The sequence below is a fragment of the Calypte anna genome, chromosome 5A (assembly GCF_003957555.1).
Source record: "Calypte anna isolate BGI_N300 chromosome 5A, bCalAnn1_v1.p, whole genome shotgun sequence".
Taxonomy (NCBI): domain Eukaryota; kingdom Metazoa; phylum Chordata; class Aves; order Apodiformes; family Trochilidae; genus Calypte; species Calypte anna.
In genome coordinates, this window is record NC_044251.1 from 7,520,866 (window position 1) to 7,545,370 (window position 24,505).

The 24,505-nt window shown below is 46.7% G+C and overlaps 1 protein-coding gene and 1 long non-coding RNA gene across 2 annotated transcripts in view; both read right to left on the reverse strand.

Moving 5' to 3' along the window:
• HSD17B12 (hydroxysteroid 17-beta dehydrogenase 12) overlaps positions 1-8,047 on the reverse strand; it is an 84,442-nt gene extending 76,395 nt beyond the window's left edge. Inside the window, 3 exon segments of the mRNA XM_030451933.1 lie at positions 7,594-7,762; positions 7,765-7,956; positions 7,958-8,047. Coding sequence (XP_030307793.1) covers positions 7,594-7,762; positions 7,765-7,956; positions 7,958-8,047 — 451 coding nt within the window.
• A 2,378-nt stretch (positions 8,048-10,425) lies between these two features.
• Positions 10,426-21,361, reverse strand: LOC115598444. Its single transcript, XR_003987656.1, has 3 exons — positions 21,273-21,361; positions 12,487-12,671; positions 10,426-11,550 (listed from the first exon to the last, which is right to left on the reverse strand). It is a non-coding gene; the product is annotated as an uncharacterized LOC115598444 (long non-coding RNA).
• Positions 21,362-24,505: the final 3,144 nt, after the last annotated feature.

Below are 24,505 nucleotides of genomic sequence, written 5' to 3' on the forward strand. Positions count from 1 at the left end.
CCAAGAGCAAAAGTGTGTTTCACCCACCCACCAACTCTGCTCCACCACTATCAGACATTTTGTAATCACTAAATGTGGGATTACTCAACCATGTTTGTAGCAAAGGCACTGAGGGAAGAACTGGATTCTCCTTTTCTAAGCCACTGTGAGGCTTAAGAGGAAACAGGACTTTTTTGGGTGTGAGATGGCCACTTACATTGTCAAAAAAATTCCTAGGGTATAAACTACTACAGTTATCCCCAATCTCAGTTCTGCCCTTCTACCCTTGTGACCTCACTGGTTCCTTACACAGGACTGAATTTATCCACCTGGCACAGTTTCAGCTGAACTTCTTTGCTGGAAAAACTCCTGTGCTCACTGCTCCTGCTCCAGGAACCTCACACATCACCTGCCCAAAGGGGAGGGAATTACACTTGGAAAAAAAAAATTTAAAAAATGTTACATAAAGAAACTGAAGCAAGATAATACTGTGGATTTACATCCTTGCATGCATTCCCTAATTTTAAGTAACTGGTTTCCAGAACAAGTATTCCTAATTTAAAATTCACAGAGGGATGAGAGGAGGAGGAGCAAGCTTAAAATAACATATTCACCCCTCAGGCTAATAAATTTTTAAGCATTTCCTTTTCAGGCTGTTTTCCAAGATAGGTATTCCCTTCACCTTAATGCAAACAGCATCTGTCCTCCACTCAGCATTAGCTTTTTGAGGTTTCTTTTTTGGAGTGGGAGAAACCACATTAGAGCATTACAACTCTCCTTCCCACATATCTCTGCTCCTCCAGCTAAGCATGGCAAAGCCTGTGGATATTCTGACTCTATTTTCCTTGTGCCAATAGCTCTGAGAACTGATAAACACTGAACACTTCTGCAAAGACAACTTTCACTTGAAAAATTAAAAGGATCTCAAAAAAATTAAAAAAAAAACCACAAAAAACCAAACACAGCCCAAACCCACGAAACAAAAACCCCACCAAGCAGGAGAATGGAAGTGTTCCCACTGAATCAAACTGAAGCTGGAGATTATGAGCTGGTTGATGCTGAGCTTGGTGGTGCCACATTCAGTGCCAAGAGGTGCTCACACAAACCTAAAGGGAAGCAGTGAAGCCAACCAGGGATCCAGCAGGACTGGAGATGGGATTCTGGGCTCTTAAGGATCATAGAATCATAGAATTGGCTGGGTTGGAAGGGACCTCAGAGATCATCAAGTCCAACCTTTGAACCACCGTTGCGGTTGCTAGACCATGGCACTGAGTGCCACATCCAGTCTCTTTTGAAATATCTCCAGACACGGAGAATCCACTACTTCCCTGGGCAGCCCATTCCAATGTCTGATCACTCTCTCCGTAAAGAAATTCTTTCTAATATCCAACCTAAACCTCCCCTGGCACAACTTGAGACCGTGCCCTCTTGTCTTGCTGAGAGTTGCCTGGGAAAAGAGCCCAACCCCCCCCTGGCTCCAACCTCCTTTCAGGGAGTTGTAGAGAGTGATGAGGTCTCCCTTGAGCCTCCTCTTCTCCAGGCTGAACACCCCCAGCTCCCTCAGCCTCTCCTCATAGGGTCTGTGCTCGAGTCTCTTCACCAGCCTGGTTGCCCTCCTTTGGGCCCGCTCCAGCACCTCGATATCCTTCCTGAACTGAGGAGGGATATCCCCTCCCTGTCTCCTTCTGACCAGAGAGAGAGCAAGAAGCAGCATTTCATCCAGCAAGCCTTGAGCAGTCCTGCTCAGCACACATTTTCAGCAGGAGGTGAATATGCAGGATTAAACACCAGCCAGGCAGGCTGGCAGTAAAGTCTTGTGGGTTTTTTGGTTTTATTTTTAAAATTGGTTGGAAACAGAAGTGCTGAGGTACTAACAGGCTGACTCCAGTTCTTATCTCTGCTGACGGAGTGGTTCCAAAGAATGTTTATCAAATATGGTGATAGGTGCTTTATATATACAAATATATATATATATAAATATAGCAGAATATGCAAAAGAAAGCACTTAGAAGTGATCAGGCAGAGAAAGACAGCAAAACTGTAGTAAGCAGAGTATGGCTCACTCCTCTGTATTGTTGAGAAAGCAAAAGTGATTCTAGGAAATGTTTACAGTGGTAGCCCAGATAAAAAAATAGAGAATTTCTATGAGCTGCAGGGACTCAAAAGGAATTGCAGCCCCCACTGAAGTGCAGTGCCAGGAACAGGGTCAGACATCCCGCCTCTCCTGGGCTGCTGTGGAAAAGCAACATTTCTTTAGTCCAACAAAGAGCAGGCTGGAGGGAGACAGAAATCTACAAGCTATCAGGAAGACAGCAGTTTGTTTGTTTGTTTAACTAGAGAAAATGTAGGATGGATACTGGGAAATGTTACAGGGGAAAAGAAAAAGCCATCCCCAGCAGAGCACAGCACTTCTGGGAAGTGCAGACAGGATTAAGACACTTGAACCAGAGGCAAGAAAACAATACATGCTCCGAGTTTGACTTGAGCTGTCATGATCAAGATTTATAAGCAAGCTGAACATTTCCCCAAACTCTTAATGCCTCTTTTTGGGTTGATGATGCCATGTTCTATTTAATACAGGGGGTGTTAAGTGACTGTGTACAGCCCAGAACTGAGAACAAGACCAGAAAAACTTCACCATGGCCTGGAAGTGCTGGAAATGATAAATCCCTGAATAAGTGATTCTGCTAAAGAACAAAACTCCACAGACGAGGTGCAGGAAAAGCAGGGAGCTGTGCAGGGACTCTTCTCTCACATCCCATGTTGAGAAAGGCTGAAACTCCCCTGGTTTCCCCACTAACTGTACATGCAGCACCCAGTTGCACTGGGCTGGCTGTTTGAGGGTACCACTGCACATTGCCCAACACCTACAAAGCCAAGATTGCAACAGAGATGGAAATTCCTCTGTGGAAAACAAAAAAGCCTTTGGGTAAAAAACTCTTTCACTTGATGCTAAGAAGCTTGGAAAAATGACACTGCTTGTGAAAGCTGCTCAAATTTATCAAATTACCACCTGATCATCACTAAAAGGAATGTCTCTTGTATGGGGGTTCTTAAATTGTCACTGAAGTCATTTAGCATCTGACTGGTTTCATTGAGATTGTCCCAAGAACTTGGTAAGGATCAGGGTCTGTTTTTACAAAATACTGTGCATAACCTGATTGCTGCAATCTAACTCAAACCATTAACAAGCACAAAATCCAGTCTGTTACCTCCTCCTCTTCACATAAGCATCACATCTTATTAATCTAATAAGACCACTGCTAAAGTCTGATTTAGAATTTATTAGTTCCCCAACTTCCAGTTTGGGAATCAGCCTGCATATTCTTAAGTTTTTAAAAGACCTGACTGTAAAAATACTGTTAAGTATCTATTCCACTGCTCCTGGATCCAGTTCCACAGATTTTTATGCCTGCCTTAGCAGCCCTGATATATACAAATTGCTGTTTGTAGATGATGGACTATGCCTAATCAAATGTATTAATAAATAACTAAGTTTAAAAAGCCAACAAGAACAGGCAGAGAGTGTTCATCCAGCTTTGCTGCTGCTGAAAGAATTGTTAACCATTTACACAAGAATTAAGACAGAGAAGGGTCTTTTGTCTAGAACCAAATCATCCCAAGTTAGAGCCGGTTAGCTGAGAACACATCCCGATTAATGACCTCTCACAGATTCTTTTTCTAAGAAATCCTGAGCAAACTGCCCACATTTGGTTATTTTTGCATGTTAGTGAATAACCTCCAAGAAGCTTAACAGAGGCAACCTCATCTTCACAAACATTTGTTGGCCCCAATACAACTGTACAGCTGGATTCACCACATGAGGAAGCACCACCACTATCAGACATTTTGTAATCACTAAACGTGGGATTATTCAACCATGTTTGTATCAAAGGCACTGGGGGAAGAACTGGATCCTGCTTTTCTAAGCCTAAGAAAGGGAACAGAACTTTTCTTGAGTGTGATATGGCCAATTACACAGTCAAAATAAACCTTGCTTCTTAACACATCAGTTAGAGCACATCTGGGGGGACACACACTTCTGATTGAAATACTTAAAATTTTGAGCCAGGAAAAAAAAGACAGAAAAGTTTCAATATCTGGGAGGACCAAGCTGTTAGAAGTTTTAGAGCATCAGATCACTTCAACTTGTAGTGATGGTATATTCTGAATATTCACAGCTGATTATTTGTATATACAGAACTGGTCTGATCTCCTCAGGTTGGACTTGAGGCCTCCTGAGGTCCCACCCCATCTTCATTATCACAGGATTTTTACTTCATCTCACCAAAGCACTGAAGGCAAGAGACAGAAAAAAATTTCTTTTCCAGAAAAGGAAAAAAAAAAATTCAGCTTCCCAAAATAAGCTCCAAGCAGGAGCTATGACAGTAGCAGACTGTTCCCCACTTCAGACACTGTGAATGGCAGAGAAGAGAGGTGGCTGCCTGCCACCACCAGCCATGGGACACTCTCATCCAACCTAAGGAAATTCCATTATGGATCACAAGTACCAGTGCTGCCAACAGATCTGCTTGTCTAAGAGAAAAGCAGGGGGACAACTGTGTCTCTGCTGTATTCTTGGTGACTTTAGAAGGAGTACTTGGCACTCAGTCTGTGGTTTGTTTAGCTCAACTGTTTTCCAAGCAAGGATCCTATAATTCCCATCTTCTGTTGCCAATTTATGAGGCACACTACAAGTCCAGAGCAGGGATTTTCACTGTATTCTCTCTGAAGATGCACTCAGAAATCCTACACAGGACAATGTTCACCCAACCTCCATCACTGCACAGCAGCCAAAAGAAAGCCAAAACTATCAGCTGCAGGGAGAGAAAACCAGAAAAGCTGGTTCACACTTAAGTGTGATTGTAGAAAAATTAACAAATCAGCTGCTATTTAAAGTAAAACTAACCTGTTTTTCTCACAGTACATTACCAGTGCACATAGTTGTTCCTCCTCCTCCTCCTCACATCCACTGCTTCCAAATACCAGCAAGTTACTGCATGGACAGAAACAATTGCACATATGCAATCAAAAATCCATCAGGAAAACAGGGAAAGGATTTGCAGCTCCATTCCAGCCCCACAGAAGAGTTTAAAAGGCAATAAGGAGCCCTTCCAAAAGGGCTTGTAAGAGCTTTCTAGTTTTTTTTTTTTTGTGAAGTTGCTTTCTAATCGTGCAGCAGAAAGAATGCATTGTCACAGCAACCACAGCTGCCAAGAACATCAAACCCATTTGCTTTTTAAAAGCCCAAGAGGAGAAAATGGACTTCTTCCCACAGTATGACTTGGTGGTTTGCTCATTCTCAAGGTGACCCAACATCATCTGCAGCTGTGCATTCTTCCTCCCTTCCAGGAGAGGAAACAGAGAGCATTCCCAGCCTCCTGACAGTGCCACATGGCACTGGAGGGCAAAACCACCCCAGTGCTCATCCAGACTCAGAAAACCTCTCCCTATTTTAGCTGGAGACTACTGCCCCAGTAAAGCAGCATCTCACCTGCATCATTAACACCCAAGGGACATAGCACAGCTCAGATGAGGATGGCCACGTGGCTTTCTGAAGTGACAGCCCTGGTCCAAGTTAGCAGTCACCAGCAGCCTATTTGTCCCTCCTCTTGGATGCTGCAGCAGTAATCACTGGGAATTTAACTGTATTGCCAATGCTCCTCTTCCTCTGTGCCCTGAAGATGATGATCAGAGCAAAGGGAAGGAATAATTTTTGTCAGCAGACAACGGGTTCCTGCTGCTGCTGCTGCCTGTGCTGGCACCAGACAATGACAGAGGACATCTGCAGTTCTCTTCACAGGATGTTAAAGGATGGCACTGATGAAAGATCTGTTGCCTATAGTTAGTGGTTCCAGCTGATAAGCTGGTGTCTGGCTGGAGCACTGCAAACTTCCACCTTTGAAACCACCCAGAATAAGCTCCAGTAACCACCAAGACTAGGGTGATTGGCTATGGGTCGTTAGTTAAGATACTTAAAAACCCATCTGAGAAGGTCAAAGAGGCTTTGCACCTCCTCTGCCAGCTTTACCAGGCACACCACTGCTCTAGCTGAAACACAGCCATGGGCTTTAATCCTTTGTAAGCAGAGCTGTAACTTGTCCAAAGCTCTGCTGCTGGATTTCAAGCCTCTGCACGCCGGATCCAAGGCACTCCCTGGGATGATGCCTGCTGCCAGGAGCACTGCTGCTTCCCTGCTGTCTCCCACAAGCAGACATTTCATTTCCCAACTATTGTTTCCACATTCACGGCCTGCCTTGGGTCTCAAAGAGGTCTGGGGGAACCACAGCCCTAAACCCCCCCCCAGCCTGTTGTGGGGTACCTACAGGAGAGCCACCAAGAAGCAGCTGCAGGGTCTGAGCACCTCATGCCCTCCTATTTTTCCCCCTTTGGCGGAAGGAAGAACCTTTTGGAGCCTTTCAACCCATCACCCCAAGCTCCCAGCTCTTGCAGCCTGCAGAGACTTTTAGGGCTTTATCAGTTAGACTTTAGAGACTTTATCAGTTCCCAACCAGATGCAGGAAGCTGACTTGGACAGGGAGAGCTGTGAAAACTCTTGGACTCATCTGTTACACTGGCAGAAAAAACCCTTTTGCCTAATTCCTCATCCTTACTTGGAAGGTGCTTTACCAGTGCCAAACTAAACTGGAAGAAACACTCTTTCCCCAGCAGGGTTCCTGTGCTGGGAACCGGAGAACCGCTAAAAGTTCTCCTGACATTCATTCCCCTGCCGGTTCCCTCTGCTCCACTTCCCAGTGCTTTTCTTTCCACAGCTCCTTTCGGGAACACCAGGATAAAACCCGCAGCCTCTCCCTGCTACCACGACAGTGCTGCTGGAGCCCTTTTCCCCAAATCCCTGGGAAGGAGGGAGCCGCGTCCCGGGCTCCGGGAAGGGAGGCAGGGAGAAAAGGGGATGCGGGAAGGGTCCGCACAACTTTGACACCGCCGCTCCCGGAGATTCGCTCTCCGCGCTCCTCCCGCTCCTGCCCGCCCGCCGGGGCTGCGGGGTCCCCTCTCCTTCTCGGAACCGGAGTCGGTACCAGTTCGGCGGGGGCAGCACCGGCTCCTCGGGGGGTGGCGGGGACGGTGCTCGCGTGACGTCAGCGATGAGGTGCGAGGTTGCCGCGCGGAGCCGCGGGCACGGAGGGGGCGGACGCGCACGCACCGAACCGAACCGCACCGAACAGCCGCAAACGGCTCCGGGACGAGACCCGCTCCCCGCCGCCTCCCCTCCCCGCCGCCTCCCCTCCCCAGGGACAAACACCGCTCTGCGGAGCGACCAACCCCGGCCCGGTCCGACCCGGCGTCCCGGGACCAAAGTTCAAACGAGCCGTACCCGCCCGAGGCGCGCAGGTCTCCCCAACAAACGGCGTTTCCCACAAGACCGCTCCCGCCACCGCCCGCCCCGCAACTTTCCCGGCTCCCTGGGGGCGGCAGCGCCCGCCGGCCTCCCCTGGACCGCTACCCCGCCCGGGGGGAACCCGGTCACTCCGACCCGGTTTTCCCGCTGACCCTCCCGCTCTCGCCACATTACCCGCATCCCACTCCATCCCCCCCGCTCCCCACCGGGTCCAGATGCCCGGTTCCGGAGGGCGGGCGGGGACGCGCACTCACCTGCCCAGGCGCCCAGCGCCGGTCCCACGGTGGCGTTTCCGCTGCCCAGCACCCAGAGGCGGAGCCCGGCCAGCAACCGGTAGGACCCCACCGCCGCCGCGTAGAGGACACCGAGCGCGCCCACCCAGTAGAAGAGGCCGGCGGCCGGGAGCGCGGCGGCGGCAGCCACCATGCTGCGGAGGCGGCGACGGCGGCGGCCGGACTGAGCCCTCCCGGCCACCGCCGACCCGCAGCCGTCACGGCGCCCGCCCCCGCTCCGCCGCCATTGGCTGCGGGGCCGCTCAGCCACCCGGTAACCCAGCAACAAGGCCCGGCCCGCCCGCCCCCGGGCCGCCCGGCCCCGCCACACTCCCGCCGCGCCGGAAAGGCGGGGGGCAGGGAGCCAGCGGCCACACGCCCCCGTACTACTTGCGGCCTGCGCCCCGCGTGGTCGGCACCGCTCGCAGACCCCCATTGGCCGGCGGGGGTGTCAATCTACGGGCGACCGTGCGTCCATTGGCTCCGCCGCCCCGGGGACCCGCGGGATTGGTGAGAGACGGGGCCTCTCCTCCCGCCTCCATGACGTCATATGAGCCCATTCATAAAATGCTCAGGCTCCGCCTCCTCTCCCAATACGTCCCTTGGTGCCCCCCCTCCCCCGCGCTGTCCCCCCCCCCCCCTCAACACACACACCGCGGGGTAGAACCGAACCAGGCCGAGCCGAGGGGGTCGTAGAAGCAGGGAGCAGAGCCCCGCATCCCGGGGAGAGCGGGGTTGAGCCCCACCGCCCTTACTCCCCACGCTCTGTGTTCCCGTCTCACCGCTCCCCCCCCCTGCCCCCACCCCGATTCCCCTGGCCACCTCCGGGGACAGCGGAGGCCTCTTGAGATGTCCCCCCTTGAGCTGATCCCTTGATGTCTTGGGCACCCCCTTTCCCCAACCCCGCACCCACAGCTCCAGGCGATCGGGATGGGATCCCTGGAGTTGGGAGCGGAGCGGCAGATTCTCCCCCCCCCGCCCCATCGCTGCCTCTTCCGACGGTGCAGGAGCACAAAGCTCCGCTGCCTTCTGCCCAGCCTCCAGCCACCCTGCTCTCTCTCTATATATATTTATGTATAATCTTTATATAAGGGCCACGTTCACCCTATAACCTTTAAATCGGGGCCATGCCACCAGCACCCCACTCACAGTCCTGGGGTTTCTTTCTCCTCCCTCCCCAGGGAGGGGGCAGACAGAGGGAGCTGAAGCCCTGGAATGTCTGGGATTGAGGATGCTGCCCCAAGGGGCTGACAGGACAGGCTGGCTGAGGGAGAGGGCGCATCAACAGCAGCTTGGGGCAATGAGGGTCACCCCAAAAGGCTGGAGGAGTCCACTGCTGGCATTAAAGGTGGATTTTTGCAACCCTCAGAGGCAAGTTCTTTTTCTAGAAAGGTCTTTTTGTGATTTACCTGACTATGACCTTGTTACAAGCAGTTAGAAACCTTCTCTAGAAGTTTTTTTGGGGATCCACATCCATGGCAGATAGCAGAGAGGACAGCTCTGTGTTGTCTTCCCTGCCCTGGAAACAGATCATCCCCAATCCAGCTGCTGATCTGCACATCTCCAACCTCTACCAAAGCACCAATTTCAGATTTCATCCTATTCTGATACCCAGGACAGCCTCCTTGGGCCCTCCCAGATAAACCACCCACAAACCCAGCTGAACCCAAAACAGCAGCTAAATTCCTCCTCCTTCATGGTCTTTGTTAGGTTGCTCTTGCCCTTCTCACCCCCCCTCTGGTGGCACTCATGTTCACTGGTGTCTACACACAGCTTTGCCACCAGCTGCTTTTCCAGGAACCTCCAGCCTCTGCCAAAGCACTGCTGCCAGGCTGAAGCCACTTTCATCCCTCCTTTCCATCCCATCTAGCCCAGTTCCCTTCATCCCTCCCTCCTTTGGGAGCTTTCCCCACCCCACCTTGATGCTGGAGGCCTCACCTGACAGACCCCACTCCTCCTGCAGACTGCTCACTCTTAGCTGAATGGATTTACAAGCCACCTACAATTTCTCTCTTCCTCTCCCATTCCACATTCCCTAACCTTGGCCTGCTTGGAGGCTCCTTAATGCAGGAATCACATTTTTCCAGAAAGAAAATGCAGCAGTTAACTTGAGAGGATGGCACCTGGAGGACCCAACCAAGCTCCTAGTGCCACGTGGATGCAGGGTTGGTATTTAGAAACAAGTCACTGCTGGATGGCATCAGCCACCTGATGCAATGAGCTGTGTGTCCCAAGATACAGGGGGTGGCACTTCACAGGCTGGGGACAGAGTGGCTGGAGAGCAGCCAGGCAGAAAGGGACCTGGGAGTCTGGATTGCCAGGAAGCTGAACATGAGCCAGCAGTGTGCCCAGGTGGCCAAGAAGGCCAATGGCATCCTGGCCTGGATCAGGAACAGCGTGGCCAGCAGGTCCAGGGAAGGGATTCTGCCCCTGTACTCAGCCCTGGTGAGGCCACAGCTTGAGTCCTGTGTCCAGTTCTGGGCCCCTCAGTTCAGGAAGGAGATTGAGGTGCTGGAGCAGGTCCAAAGGAGGCAACCAGGCTGGTGAAGGGACTCGAGCACAGACCCTATGAGGAGAGGCTGAGGGAGCTGGGGGTGTTCAGGCTGAAGAAGAGGAGGCTCAGGGGAGACCTCATCGCTCTCTACAACTCCCTGAAAGGAGGTTGGAGCCAGGGGGGGGTTGGGCTCTTTTCCCAGGCAACTCTCAGCAAGACAAGAGGTCCCTTCCAACCCAGCCAATTCTATGATTCTATGATTCTAGGAGCTTTCATTTAGACCACATAAAACAAAACAAAAAAATGCTCTGGTAAGTTGATTTTTATTACTTTAATAAAAATAAATGTTTGTTACATGTCCTGCTATTAAATATATATATATATACACAATAGATTTTTATTCAAAGATACATTATTATTAAGTATATATATAAATAATATAATAGCTTTCCATTCAAATATATATAATTAAGAGAAATCAAAAGTTTCTGTTCATAATCCACTTGTGGAAAACAACTGAATTCACAGTGACAAACTTGAATCAACAGTAACACTGCCTGCAGTGATGCAGATTGAAGGCATGAAATTATCAGACACTTGGCAATGCAAAATCTGTCAAGTCACAGTCTTACCACCTGACCTATAGGTTTACAGTTGGTTTTTAGATATTAATCTTTATCATAATCTTTATCATAGAAATTAATCTTTATCTTTACTAGATCTGTATTGGATTTAATGGGAAGGAGCAGCTCCCTGATTTCTTCTGCTCTGCAATGGGAAGCATCCCTACTCCAGGTGATTCAGTTCACCTCTTTTCCTTGTCAGTCACTCAACTATAAAAGGTGACAGACACCACCAAGGATCAAACTCTCACCAAGATTTCTTCCTGCTTTTTCCCCCCAAAGAGCTCCCCCATTGCTTACTGCTCACCATTTTTAGCACAGGATGCTTTGCTGGGGGCAGTTCCTGCAGTCTCCACACAAGAAAAATTCTCCCAGGCCTTCCTGAGTGTGTGTCCCACAAAACACCTGTAGAGAGAGGACTTTGTTTACCAGGCAGTGCCAAGTCGCTGGGATAATTCAATTTTCCTTTTGTTCTGCACCAGCCTTTTCTTAATTTGTAAACCTACTGTAAACTCCATGGAGAATCTTGGTATTTTTACATGGGCACTTGTGTGTTGGGGAAAAAAAAAGTCTTGCTACAGTAAGAGAATAGCACAAAGGTAGCCAGAGGGAGGTCTGAGCATCACTCCTGGTTGGGATCACAGTGCAAGTGTAAATCATTACAAAGAGGATGTGCTTGCTGGGGCCACATCACTGTATTTTCTTCTCTTGGCTGTTGAAGCAGTTCTCAAACAGGTGGCAGGATAATGATGCACTGCTGAGTCGCATTCTTTTGTCTTCCAGAGGACCAGGCAATAAAGGGAGAGGATGTGGTAAAACCACCTGAGAAGAGAAAAGGAACCAGTTTGGCTCTAGCAGGAGATGTGCTACAAGTCCAAGACAAAACAAGAGCTTGAGGGAGGGATGGCACATGACAGCATCACCTCCAGGATCACCAAAGTGTGGAGGAAAAAGTGGCCTGGGCAGCATGAGAGCAAATGGAGAGGCTGGAAAAAAAGGAGATCAGTGCTGGGCAATCTGAAGGGAGGAAGCAGCTTCCTACCAGATGTCCATGTAAGACACACTGCAGTTACTCCAGGAACACTGCCAGTTGCAGAGGGGTCAGAAATAGAGAAGGGAGTATGCAGGTGACAGGAAAGATTTGTTGGTCTTGACAGAACCTGCCTACCTTTTATTATCATGTCTGCTGCCCAGGGTAGTGCAGCAGTGCTGCTCCTGAGACCTCTTTGTCTCAACACCATTCTTGTTGAGGGTCAGGGCAGAACCTGCTCTGCTCTTCTCTCAGGGAACCCATAAATCCCTTGGCAGAGAAGCAGAGAGACAGCAAGGCAGCTCTCAGGGTTTTTTTGGGTTATAGAATAACACTGGTTATTCAACAGCATTGCTATTTTTTATCCTGCTCTGTTCAGAGGAAAAGGCAGTCCTCTGAGAGGCTCAGCCTCTGCATTTAGCAGATGAGTCAGAGGCAGGGAAAGGACTCACTGGAAGGGAAAAAATTACCCAAAGGTCAAGCGAGGGGGTTTGGACCTCTTGCTTCTGGTCATCACACATCCAGAGGCAACAGGCAGATTCACCTTTCCAGGGCTAATCCCAGTCTTTCCACAAGCTCAGCATGTCTGCTCACACCTCCCAAAATCTCTTCCCATCTCCCAGAGGCTGCTGCAAAGCCCAAAGGAGCACCCAGCCAGCTGAGCTGATGGCACAGCCATTCTGAATGTCCTCACACACCAACACGCACCCACATGTACATGAGGATACCTTGCCCCAAGGATCCATGTTTCCACAGCTTCTTTTATCAGTATCAGCTTTTTTTTTTTTTTATCAGTTGAGGCATGGAGTCAGTTCCAGAGGAGTGGAGATGCAGTCTGGTTGGGTATGATGATGCAAGCCTAAGCCAACCCACAACTCAGTTCTGTTGCTCCATTGCAAGGCAGGTGGCCAAGCTGGATGTATCAAAAAAGACAAAAGAGAAAGTTTTTAGGAAAGCTGAAGGAGTAAAAACATGCATGAGTTACAAAAGAAACAGTGAAGATTTAAGGGTGCAGAAGTAACAAGAGGAACACATCAAAAGAAGACACAAAGAAAGCAAAAATATAGCAGAGAGGAGAAATAAAGTCCAGTGATTAGGGGATAAAAAAGCATGCAATAAGAAGAAATATTCAGGTTTTATTCAGTTTTTCTGTGACTTTGCTGCCACAAGGAATTCAGGAGCAATCATGATGCATGTGAGACCACATTCCTGTGTCTCCCATGAACATCCTCCCTCCTGTCCTGCTCTACTGGTACCCCAGGATGACATCTCTTACCACAAGCCCACAGAGAAGCCAAGTTACTGACCCCCTGCACAGACAGGGAGCCATGGGGCAACCACTTCTCACCACAGCTGGCCCAGAGAGCAGTGCCAGCTACTCTGCAGCCACCCTGAGAGGGAGAAGGGAGGGGGACTTGCCTGTCATCTGCCACTTTTTCCTGCCACTGAGAGGAGGTGCAGTAATTTGTTTTATTAAATGGTTTTCTTGTACCCAGTGCTAATTTTATCCCTTTACAAACCTGTTTTTCATAGGATCACAGAATGGTTTGGGTTGGAAGGGACCTTAAAGCTCCCCCAGTGCCAGCCCCCTGCATGGGCAGGGACACCTCCCACCAGCCCAGGTTGCTCCAAGCCCCATCCAACCTGACCTGAGACACTGAGTGGCATAATCATAATAATTAAAAAAAGCACAAAACTTGATTTGTGTGTCTCATCCTGCAGTTGCACAATTCTGACTCCAAGACAGGGACCTGCAAACACAAGTCTTAGCTCTGAACCTGTCATCCAGACATTTTAGGTTACCCCACTCTATAACAGCTCCTATACCACTCCTTGTCTTTTAAATAAACCTTGGGCATCACCAACCTGTCCTTCTGCTTCAGGGACTCAAGTCCCAGATTTCTCAACAACAAATCACTCCAATTTAGCAATGCATGTGAAGTAAAACTTAAAGCAAGCTGAGAAGCAACTAGTTGAGTCTGCAAGGTTTAACATGCCCTGCAGATACAAGAGGGGCTGCTCAGTTCCCCTGCAGAAGAAGAAGAAACAATACAAATGGCACCCCAAATTTCTATGATTTTATATGGGGATTTTTTCACTTTTACTATGGATTAACAGGTGAGTCTCCTGTAAAGATCACAAAATTCTTCTCGTTGCTCTTCCCCATTTAAAGTTCTCAGAAATTATTGGAACGGGGAGCTCAGGATCCTCTCATTATGCAAACCAAGGAAAGAACTGAGCAGGGCAACTGTTTTGTCCTACTCAATGTTTTTACTTAAAATGTTTTTCTTTGAAATGCTTTTATTTAAGATGTCTTTATTTAAGATGCTTTTATTTAAAATGCTTTTATTTAAAATGTTTTCATTTGAAATGTTTTCATTTAAAATGTTTTCATTTAAAATGTTTTCATTTAAAACGTAAACATTTTTATTTAAATGCAACAGGGGATGTTTTTATTTAAATGTAACTGTAAAGTTACTGAAACTTTATAAAGCTAGTAAACTAAAAAAGTAACACTGGAAATCAAGTCATTCTTAAAAAAAAAATCTGATAGCTGTGAACCATGCAAATCCAAGAGCATCCCAGTGCTCCATGTAATGGAGAGATGTAAAATGGGATGTGCTAACTGAAGATTAACCTTCCTCAGTCCTCCAGCCCACTGAAACGGGTTGGTTTTGAGCTGGAAAGCATCAGCTGTAGAAAGAAAACCTGGGTTCTCACTGTTTAATCCTTGGTGTCTCTCCACCTGCTTTCGTAACCCTGGGTAGGTGCTGCAGATCCTTGTCCACATCCAATGTCCAAAGTTCAGGGCCCTGTGTCCCTCACACAGCTGCCAGCACTCGGTGTCACCTTCCTGATGCACTCCCTTTCAGGCCCAGCTGATGGGACTACACAGGGCACTGAACCTTTGTCCCCCACCTCCTGCTCATCCCCTGTACTCGTGATACCCCCTGGCATTACAGACACCCAACCTCCTTTTCCCTGTCCCTGTTTGTGCAGTTTATGGAATGTCAGATTGTTGCTCCAGCTCTGCCCTCCCCCAGTCCATCTCTTGTCCCTGGCAGAGTCCCCCTGGCAAAACTTGGTTCAGATCCATGGGGCAGGAATCACCAGAGAACGTTTGGGTTGGAAGAGACCTCCAAGCTCCTCCAGCCCAACCTTGCACCAACACCACAGCCAACTCCTAACCCATGTCCTTAAGGACCAGCTCCAAATGCCTTTTCAATGCCTCATCATGCAACATTTCCTCTCACACAACTACTTCACCTCTTCCACATCCCAATGGACCATCGGAACCTTTTTAAAATAGAACCCATCTTTCTCCAGCAGTTCCTTAAAGTTCCACTTGCCAGAGAGTTCTGGTACCCCTGCCATAACCTGATGCTTCTCCAAGACTTTGTCTTGGCCACTCTTAGGATTTTACAGACAGAAAAAAGGCTTTGAAGAATCCCAGTTAAGCACAGTGGGTCACTCCTACATTCCACTTGAACAAACCTGAGGGCAAAGAGTTCCTATAGGACCTTATCAGGTCTATATCCTATAGGTCCCTTATCAGGGGCAGGAGCTGAAAAAAAAAACCATCTCAAGTTTCCTGTCTTTACCACCCAATCATGTTTTTGTGTTAACCATTAAACTTTCAAAACATCCTGTGAAATTCAGTCATTCCCAGGATTGTCCATCTTTCCCCACCACCACAAGGCAAACAGGCAAGGTCTGGCTTCCCTAACTTGATGGTTCTGTGTTCTCAGTGTCAGGAAAGCAAAACTCACTTTAATTTAGTAATTCAAACCAAGCTGTCACCTACCCCAACATGGCAATCAGAAGAGTAGCACCTATTTCTTGCAGCTGGTTAGGAACTATTTGCCACAGAAACTCTTGAGAGAAATGAGCAGCACTATTCTGAAAAAAGTAGTCAGGATTTTCATCCTACTCACTGTTAAGTGCTTATGTCTTAGTCAGTTTTTGAAGTTTCTGTACACGTGGAGGCACCACAGAAAACAAACCAAGTAGCTCCAAAGGATGGCACTCCTTTCCATCCCTGGATTTTCACAAGTTGGGCAGAGTCCAGGGGAATGTCAAAAATCCTTATTCCTCCTCTTTCAATTTCTCCTCCTACAGCTGCTGCTATAAAACACCCAACAGTTCTGTACCAATTATACATCCATTTTAGAGATACTGAGCTTATTTTTTTTTTTTTCTATGGGAGGAGCTTATTGTGGATCTGATCATTACCTCTTCTTTGGCTGTTTTCCTTTCTGGGAATAAGAAGTATTAAATTATGTAAGATGAAAGACACCACAATATAATCCTCACTCAGAAGGCCATCTATTCAAGGGTGTAAATCCCTATCCAGCTGCAAACATCAATGAAAAGCTGACCATTTACAGCATTGATGACCTGGCTCCAAACCATTCCTACAAACAGTCATTAAAAGCAAACAACAACAATCACTCAAACAAAACACATGAAAAACCCACCAAACAAACAAACAAACAAAACCAAAAAACCAAAAAAACCCCACAAAAAAACCCCCAAAACAGCTAAAAAAAAATGCTGTGGCTCCAGTCAACCAACCCTTTCCCAGTCTACTGCTACCAAACCAAACTCAGGCATTACCTACTTGTAATAAGAGCACTAACCCCTTATTTTTGTTTAATATTAAAATACTCCCTGGTTTGCTTTTGTTGTGGAACCATGTGAATGCAATTTTCCACCTTACCCATCAAGGAATGCTTCCCCTTCCCATATATTTGTTTCCCCAGTCAGAAGGGAACCAAAAACTGGTGACAGTAGTGGAAGTGCCTCTCTTTTTGCAGCCCAAAGCCTTGTAGGATGACACAGGGAAATCCAGTCAGAAAATGTTCCTTTGCTGCAGTCCTAACACTGTGCTCCCACAACTTCAGTGGAAAAGTCTATCTCTTCCTATTCAGAAAATTCAAGGAAAGAACAAGAGTAAGAATCTGCCATTGATAGGAATAATTTTCTTGAAAGAATCAGACTTAGGATGGCAGAGAAAAATATTTTTTTCAGGAGCCTTTTGCCCTGTAGGCTTCCAAATTCTGTCTGTAGCTCACATCCCATCTATTACAGAAAAAGTGTGCAAGAAACCATCTAGAGATAATATGTATTCCTATTATTCTCTTCCAAGTCTCTTATGGTGTCTCCCACCAAGTGAACCTTCCCTTTCCATGACTTGTTCACCTCTGGGGGGTGAAGGAAGTTTAATCCCTATCATCCATTCACTCCTCTGCTCCAGCAACAAGTGGAAGTGCCACTGGAAGCACTTAACACAGACACTGATAATCAGATTGATTCCATCCATTTATTTTCCTGCTGAGCACTCAGTGGGAATGAACTCCTCAAAAAATTCCTTCTCTTGGAAAAACTTGTGCCAGTTGTGGGCTGGAAGATGAAAGGAAAAGGGATGGCTGAGCAACGACAGCTTTGTGGAGATTTCCCAACCAGCCAAAATGCCAAGTAAAAAACCCTAAAATGTCTGCCTAGAGTACAGTAGCCTTTCTGGAAAGCTATGTTCTTAAATTTTAAGGTTCCTCTGTGCAGCACTAAGTGCTGTATGTAAAAACTACAGAGCCAAAAAGGCAGGGAAAAAAAAAATAAATAAAACACAAGGTTTTGGGTAACATCCCAAGGGAGCTGATGATACATAAATCTCAGAATGCACTACTCAATGACTTAAAGGTTTTGATTTACATGCTTGCCTAAAAATTCTTCCACTTTTTTCAGCAGCTGAGCCAGAAGCCAGGCAGCACTCTGGGTGTGCATCTTCAGCCAGGGTGTCCACTTTGTCTGCTCCCAGGGTGCAAGTCAGAGAGGAACAGAACATCCCTCCTGTCAGCACATTGCAGGCTCTGCAGCCATAAGCAACTGACAGCAAATATGACCAAACTACCCTGCTCCTAATAAGGGGCCCAAAGAAAAGACCTTGATTAAGGGAAAAGTCAACTAAGGTGAAAAAAAACCTGCAGTGCTTTCAGAATGGGCCCACTGTGAACGATGCCTACAGCAGAACTGAGGGAGGAGATAGCAGGATTCCTGACCCATAACCAGGCAGAACACAATGTTGTTTATTTCTGGATTTATCAAAATTAATTTTAAAAGAAATTTCCACTTCTTTCTTATTTGAAACTGCTCCACAATATGTTTGACAGTTAGAAGTCTTCCTGTCATTTCCAGCAACCTGTGCTCATTATTCCTCTTTACACCTTTGTTTTGCTGCTTTATCCCAATCTGGAGCTCACCTAATTATTTTCCTCCCCTATATAAAGCCTCTGGAATTGTCACTTTTGCATCTCTATGCCTCTTAGCATCCATGGGGTCCCTTCCTGCATCTCTTCCATCCCTCTGCTGAAATCCACTTATCAGGATGTGGGTGAGAAGCCAGGCTCCTCCAGATAAGGTCTCACCTTCCAACCCTCTTCTACACCAGCAGTTCCATCTCATCACACTTCCACTTTTTCCCTAGTGGCAGCCACTAGGGAAAAATTAAGTAGTTTCCAATAAAGCCTTGAAAAATCCAGTTCACAGCCTCCTTTCCACCAGACATTCTCCCAAATTTTCTCCATTCCACACCAATTCCTCCCATCACCCAGTACCAAATACTTCCCCCATCACCAAATACCAAATACAATAAAACATCAACCAGCTCTGGTGTGTTTCCCCTGTGAAGAAAATCCTAAGGTAAGGTAATGAGTTACTCTGGAATATTCTGGTTTTGCTAAAATCCTGCTCCCTTTCATCTCACATTTCATTTTTCTCTGTCCCTTCCATTTTCCTCTTCAAAAACTGTTCCACAGCTAAGGATTCCATGGATACCTGACTAGATTAACTGTGTTACAAATCTTCTCTTTCCATTGGGTCCCCTCAACCATTTACCCCCCTTTCCAGGTAGATTCCACTCCTTGTTTTGTACTTAGACAGCAGATTTTTTTGAAAGGGCCTGTATTGTATTTATTGTGCTAAAGCACCTCAACTGCCACTGAAATAAGAAAAAAAATAAACAGAAAAATTATTTTCCTATTAAAAATCTGGAAAAACAATGGTTCTTTCCAGCAAGGAACAGAGTGGGACATACACTGATAAGTTTAAAACACAATACATTATTCCTATTATCCTTCTCTTGTATTTTTGTACTGTATTTTATTCTGGACTTGCTGATTTTGTAACCCAACTAATCTCCAACAACTTAACCCCACAAATCCAAACCACCAGGGATTATAAAGCAGGCACTTGGACACTGATTCCTTTTTTGTGGCTACCCAACAATTTATTTCACAAGCAAACCATCATTTTTTCCTCCACCACCACAATACCTGCCCTAAAAAAAAACAAATTAAAAATCCACCTTATTTCTTTGCTATCATTCTTCCAAGAATCACATCCATCACGTATACTGTGAGGACTGTATTTCAGGTGATGATCACTGGTAAAATCTGATGAGCTTTCTGACAAAAAAAACCCAAAATGTTCATAGGGCTCCTCACATACCTTCTCTCAGAACTGTGCAATAAAAAACAAATCTTATCTGGCATATTTCCCCTTTTTGTTTGATCTCAACAGCAATATTAGTGCCTTTGTACTAATTTATTAGTCCATGTATGTACTAATTTATTAGTACATGTATGTCATTTATTAGTTAACAATAAATTATGTTTTCATCAGCATTTCAAGAGGATTACTACTATGAAGAAAAAGCAACTATTAAACAAGAATTCCTCCTCTTCCATTTCCAGAAAGTTTAAGCCTGCTCAGCCCCAAGTTCAGGCACCAGTTGATGCCTGACACCATCTATCTTCCAAGATTTGCCTTCAGAAAGGATGAGGAAAAAAAGCCCAAACAAACCTAAACGAAATTTACCAAATTAATTTCAAACTCACTTATTTCCCCTACTGTTATTTCATATACAAAATAAGGTTCCTCCAGCTAAAAGAAATTTATTTGAAACATCAGAATGCCGGGACCTGAAAGGGAGCTCTAGAGATCATCAAGCCCAATTCCCATGCTGAAGGATCTGGTTGGGATTCTGGGCTGCAAGGGCAAGAGATGGAAGGTTTGGATCATCCTCATCACCTAAATGAGGGATCAAGGCAGGACAGATCCATCTGTGTGGCTGACCAGAAGAATAATCACCAATTTTTTGTTCCTCAGTTTTCCTGGGAAATGAGGACACAACACAGCAATTCCTGGGGGGAAACTTCCTTCATTGCAGCTTTTCCAGTGGGCAGCGTTATATGAATGGAAAATAGGTGCTCAGGTGGCATGTACCCCAAGGGTGTTTGACCAAAAAAAGTGGCACAGGTTGCCCAGAGAGGTGGTGGAAGCCCCATCCATCCCTGGAAGTTTTTAAGGCCAGGCTGGATGGGGCTTGGATCAATCCGGGCTGGTGGGAGGGGTCCCTGGCCATGGATGCAGGGATGCCCATGGATGAGCTTAAAGGCCCCCTCCAACCCTGAAAAATCTATGATTAAAAAGCCGATTTTACACTTTGGACCCATTATCAGCATAAAGCAAACAGGTTAAAAGATTTTTTCTTCCTATTTCTTCCCTCCCTGCTTTGTCCTCAAGGAAAATAACTCCCTGTGAGGCAGACCACCAAGTCCTGCTTTGTTTCCTGGGTTTGTCACTCCAGAACTTCAAGACACTTCAGCACCTCCCTGCATCTTAGTTCTTCCCTTTCACATAAAAACAAAAAACCAAAGAAACCACAACAAAGAGAAAAAAAGAAAGAAAGAAAAAATCCACCAACCCAACAATAAATCTGAATTTTAAAAAGCCAGCCCAACGAAATAAAATCGCAGACAAAACCTCTGAGCCCCTCCTGCCACCTGCAAGCCTTTGCTATCCGAGGAAGCAGCAGGAAGACATGGCTCCCCGGTTCGGCCCAGAGCTCGCCAGGAGCTCCATGGCTCCCCGGTTCCGTCCAGAGCTCGCCAGCAAGGCAGCTCCACGACTCCCCGGTTCCGTCCAGAACTCGTCAGAACAGCAGCTCTATAACTCCCTGGTTCCGTCCAGAGCTCACCAGGAAGGCAGCTCCATGGCTCCCCGGTTCCGTCCAGAGCTCGCCAGGAAGGCAGCTCTGTAACTCCCTAGTTCGGTCCAAAGCTCACCAGAATGGCAGCTCTACAACTCCCCGGTTCCGTCCAGAGTTCAGCAGGAATCCATAGCTCCATGTCTCCCCGGTTCGGTCCAGCACTCCCCAGAACCGCAACCAGCACCCCGCAGACGCTCCTGGGCCCCGCAGAGCCGCGCCGGGAGGAACCGAGGGCAGGGACGGGGGGGGGGGAAGTCCGAGCCCTGAACGGGACCCCGGGGGCAGCCGAACCGCATAAAAACACCCGAACCGCCGCTCAGGAGGGAAGAGGCTTCAGGAGAACCCGCGGACCGCACCGGGCCGGGCCAACCCGCTTTCCCGGAGCGGCTTTGGACCCCATTCCCGGCTGGGTCGGTGCCATCGGAGCCCTGGGGCTCCCAGGGCAGGGGCAACCCCGGCACTGACCTCTGATGGGAAGGGAGGATGAACCCAGCAGCTCCCCGAGACCCGTCGAGTTCGGTTCGGTACCAGCAGAACGTTGTCCCCGCCGTGCCGTGCGCTGTTTCCGGCAGATCCCGGAATTCCTCGGTGCCTACAATTCCCGTCCTGCCCGGCACCGCGCTTTAACCCTCTGCGGTACCGGAGCTTCCCGGCACCGCCGGGGGCCCGACCGGTACCCCCTGCCCGCCGGTACCGCTGCTTCGTGGTCTCTGGGGTTCATGCCCGGCTTCTCCGCGGCCCGACGAAGAAGAACGAGGCTCCCCGGCCCGGTCCGGCCCAGCCGAGGGGTTGTTCCGAGCGGCCCGGCCCGGCCCAGCGCCGGCCCGGTGATGCTGTGGCGAGGTTTCTGTAGTCCCGCCGTCTGGTTTCTGGTCCCAGCTCCTGCTGTTTGTTACTGGTGGTATCGCCAGTTCATAAAAACAGGACAAAGACTTTCTTCCAACTCTGCGATTTTTTTTTAATATATTTTAAAATTATTGTTATTTGTTTGTTTGTTTCAAAACCCGAACTGTAATAAATTAACTAAAAAAAAAAAAAAAAAAAAAATAGCTTTACAACCCCCCCGAAAACTTTGGGGCAAAGTTACCGGGAGATGCTGGGTTATCCTGCAGTGAAAACGATGTAAAAAAATTGAGTTTCAGTCGTGGTCTGCCCTCCTCCCCATCCCCTCTCCCCCAGGTGCTCAGGATAGGCACCAGGAACACACACACCACTTTTTCAGCTCCTAACTTAAAACAGGGAGTAAATGATGGGCAAACAACCCACTCGCTGCAAACTGAAAGGGGGGAAAAAAAAAAAATCACCCAGAGAGTCAGATTCCATTTTAAAAGTAAGTGAAGGACAGGAGCAGGGAGCACAAGCTCATGGTAGAAGCAGAGTAAAACCCACTGGGTCTCCCCCAGCACCCCCACCTGCACATCTTGGCTGCCAGGCCCCCCCTGCACATCTATTTTATTTGTATGATATTTCATGAAAGGCTCGTAGAGCAAACCCGAGTCAAGTGGCTCTGGTTTGTACTGCTGCAAAGTGTGAGATGCTGAGACGTGGCTGCCTGACAGGCTCCACAGAAACCTGCCTTAGCCTCCAGCCTCTGAAACCAAGGCAAATATCTGGAAACATTCTGCTCTTTCTCCTAAAATTAAAAGCCCTTCAGTCAAACAAATCTACTGCCAAATATTTCGTGCATAGAGAACTCCCTTTAAAAAAAAATAAATCGCTGCTAATTCTGTATTTATTTCAGAGCATAAACAGCACAGGGGAAAGAAGCACAGAGACGTTTTTCTTTTTTTTTTTAAAAAAACAAAACCAAACAAACTTATCGATAACAACAGCACATATATAGCTCTTTTTGTCGAGATGATTTTTTAGGACCTCATCCCTTCCATCAGCAACAGCTTTATGCAGAGAAAACACTATTGGGAACCCTTTTCTGTACTGTTTTCCAGACAACTTTCGGGGCTTTTTTGAAGACAATTCACAGCCCCATTATTCCAAACGGCACTAGCACAATTATTTAGAATTTATTCCTTCCTCTGGCAATTTTTACCTGAGCATATAGCTCAGAATTTCCCAGGAAAACACAATCAATTGCAGTCTGCTTCAGCGCGCCAACACTCTTACCCCTTTCCCTACATTTTCTCCTTACAAATCACCCACAAACATTTTCTAAGTATTTTACATATATATAAGAAAGCCTCAGAATGGACAAGAGCACAAAAGAAAGGCTGGAAAACAAACTGCAGCTGTAAATTACCTCCTCCCATGCTCCAGACGTACCTAGAAAATCCCTGCTCCCTGGGACAGCATTATACATCCCATGATGACTTTGGCCTTTTTAGATTTTGCACTATTTTAACAGCCTCAATATATAGATTTTTAAAATTGGCATCTCAAAAGGGCTTTATTTCAGGATTTCAATGAAAATAGTGTTATGTTTTGTCATATTACCATAATCCTTCTTTTTAAATCACTTAGAATTTCAGTATAACCTAATTAAGAAATTTTAAGTAAGTCTTAACCCACATACATAGATGTAATAAAAATTGTATTTTGCAAACAGGGGAAATGGACTTCTAAACCGAATTCCTCAGGTATGAAAAAAAAAAGATGCTGAAGCATTTTCTCCTCACAAACTTTTGAGATCTGAGCTATTTCACAGCACTTACATTTCAGAAATAATATAAGGAATCAGATTCCAGCAAATATCGAGAACGAAGTTTCCCTGCAATTTTATTTGTTATTCCTTTTATATTTGAAAAGTAAAATTTCCATTTTCCTTGCCAAAAAGGAGGGAGAGGAGGGAAAGATAAATACTGCAAAATCCTAATTACCTATCTTCACATATTGTTTATTTCAAAGCTCTACTGACAGGGGTTTACATTGTTTTTTAGATACTGTATACGTTTTGCCAGAGAAAATGTTCTTATGGGATTTTTGCCTTTTAAAAGACTACAGAACAACATTACAGATTTTAGAGCCTTCTCTCTATTTTTAATCTCTCTTTTTTAAATGCTGCAAATTTTGCAGCATTTATTTTATCCCATTTGCTAAATGGAATTTACATTTCTCTCCTGTCTAAATTATCAGAGTTGGATCAACAGTTCCAAACAGGGTTGAGTGATGTACCCCAATACAACAGCAAGTCCAACACTTTAACACAGATCCTCTCTCCATCGGTGTATAACAAGCTTACAGAAAATATAAAATATCTCCTCAGAAATGCAGCCTCTTCTCTGACCAGAAAATTTTCCTTATTGGCTAATTTGACCTCAAGGAACAGCAGCATCTCAAAAAGGATCCTATCTGTAGCTTTATGCCATTTACTGACTCTTGCTTAATTAACCAGCACGCTTAAAAAAGAAGTATTGTTCCTTCAACTTAATCAAAAGAGACTATTTTTAATTGCTACCACATCAAATATATTTATCAACACCAGCAAGCCACCTACAATTAGGAAGAACTCCTTTTCTCTCCCTGCCTTTTGACCAACCCTAAATCACAGCTTCACTCCAGTTTGCTGCTGTAATCCGAGGGGAAATGAAACAAGCACCACAGCTCACAAATTCATCCCTCTCCCTATAATATTCCCAACTTTTCAGGGCACAATCCAGCCCAGCACCCTCAGCAATGCTGCCCTGCAACCAAACTAACCTCAGAAGGACTTGGCACTCACTTCCCTCCCTCTCAACACTTGGCCT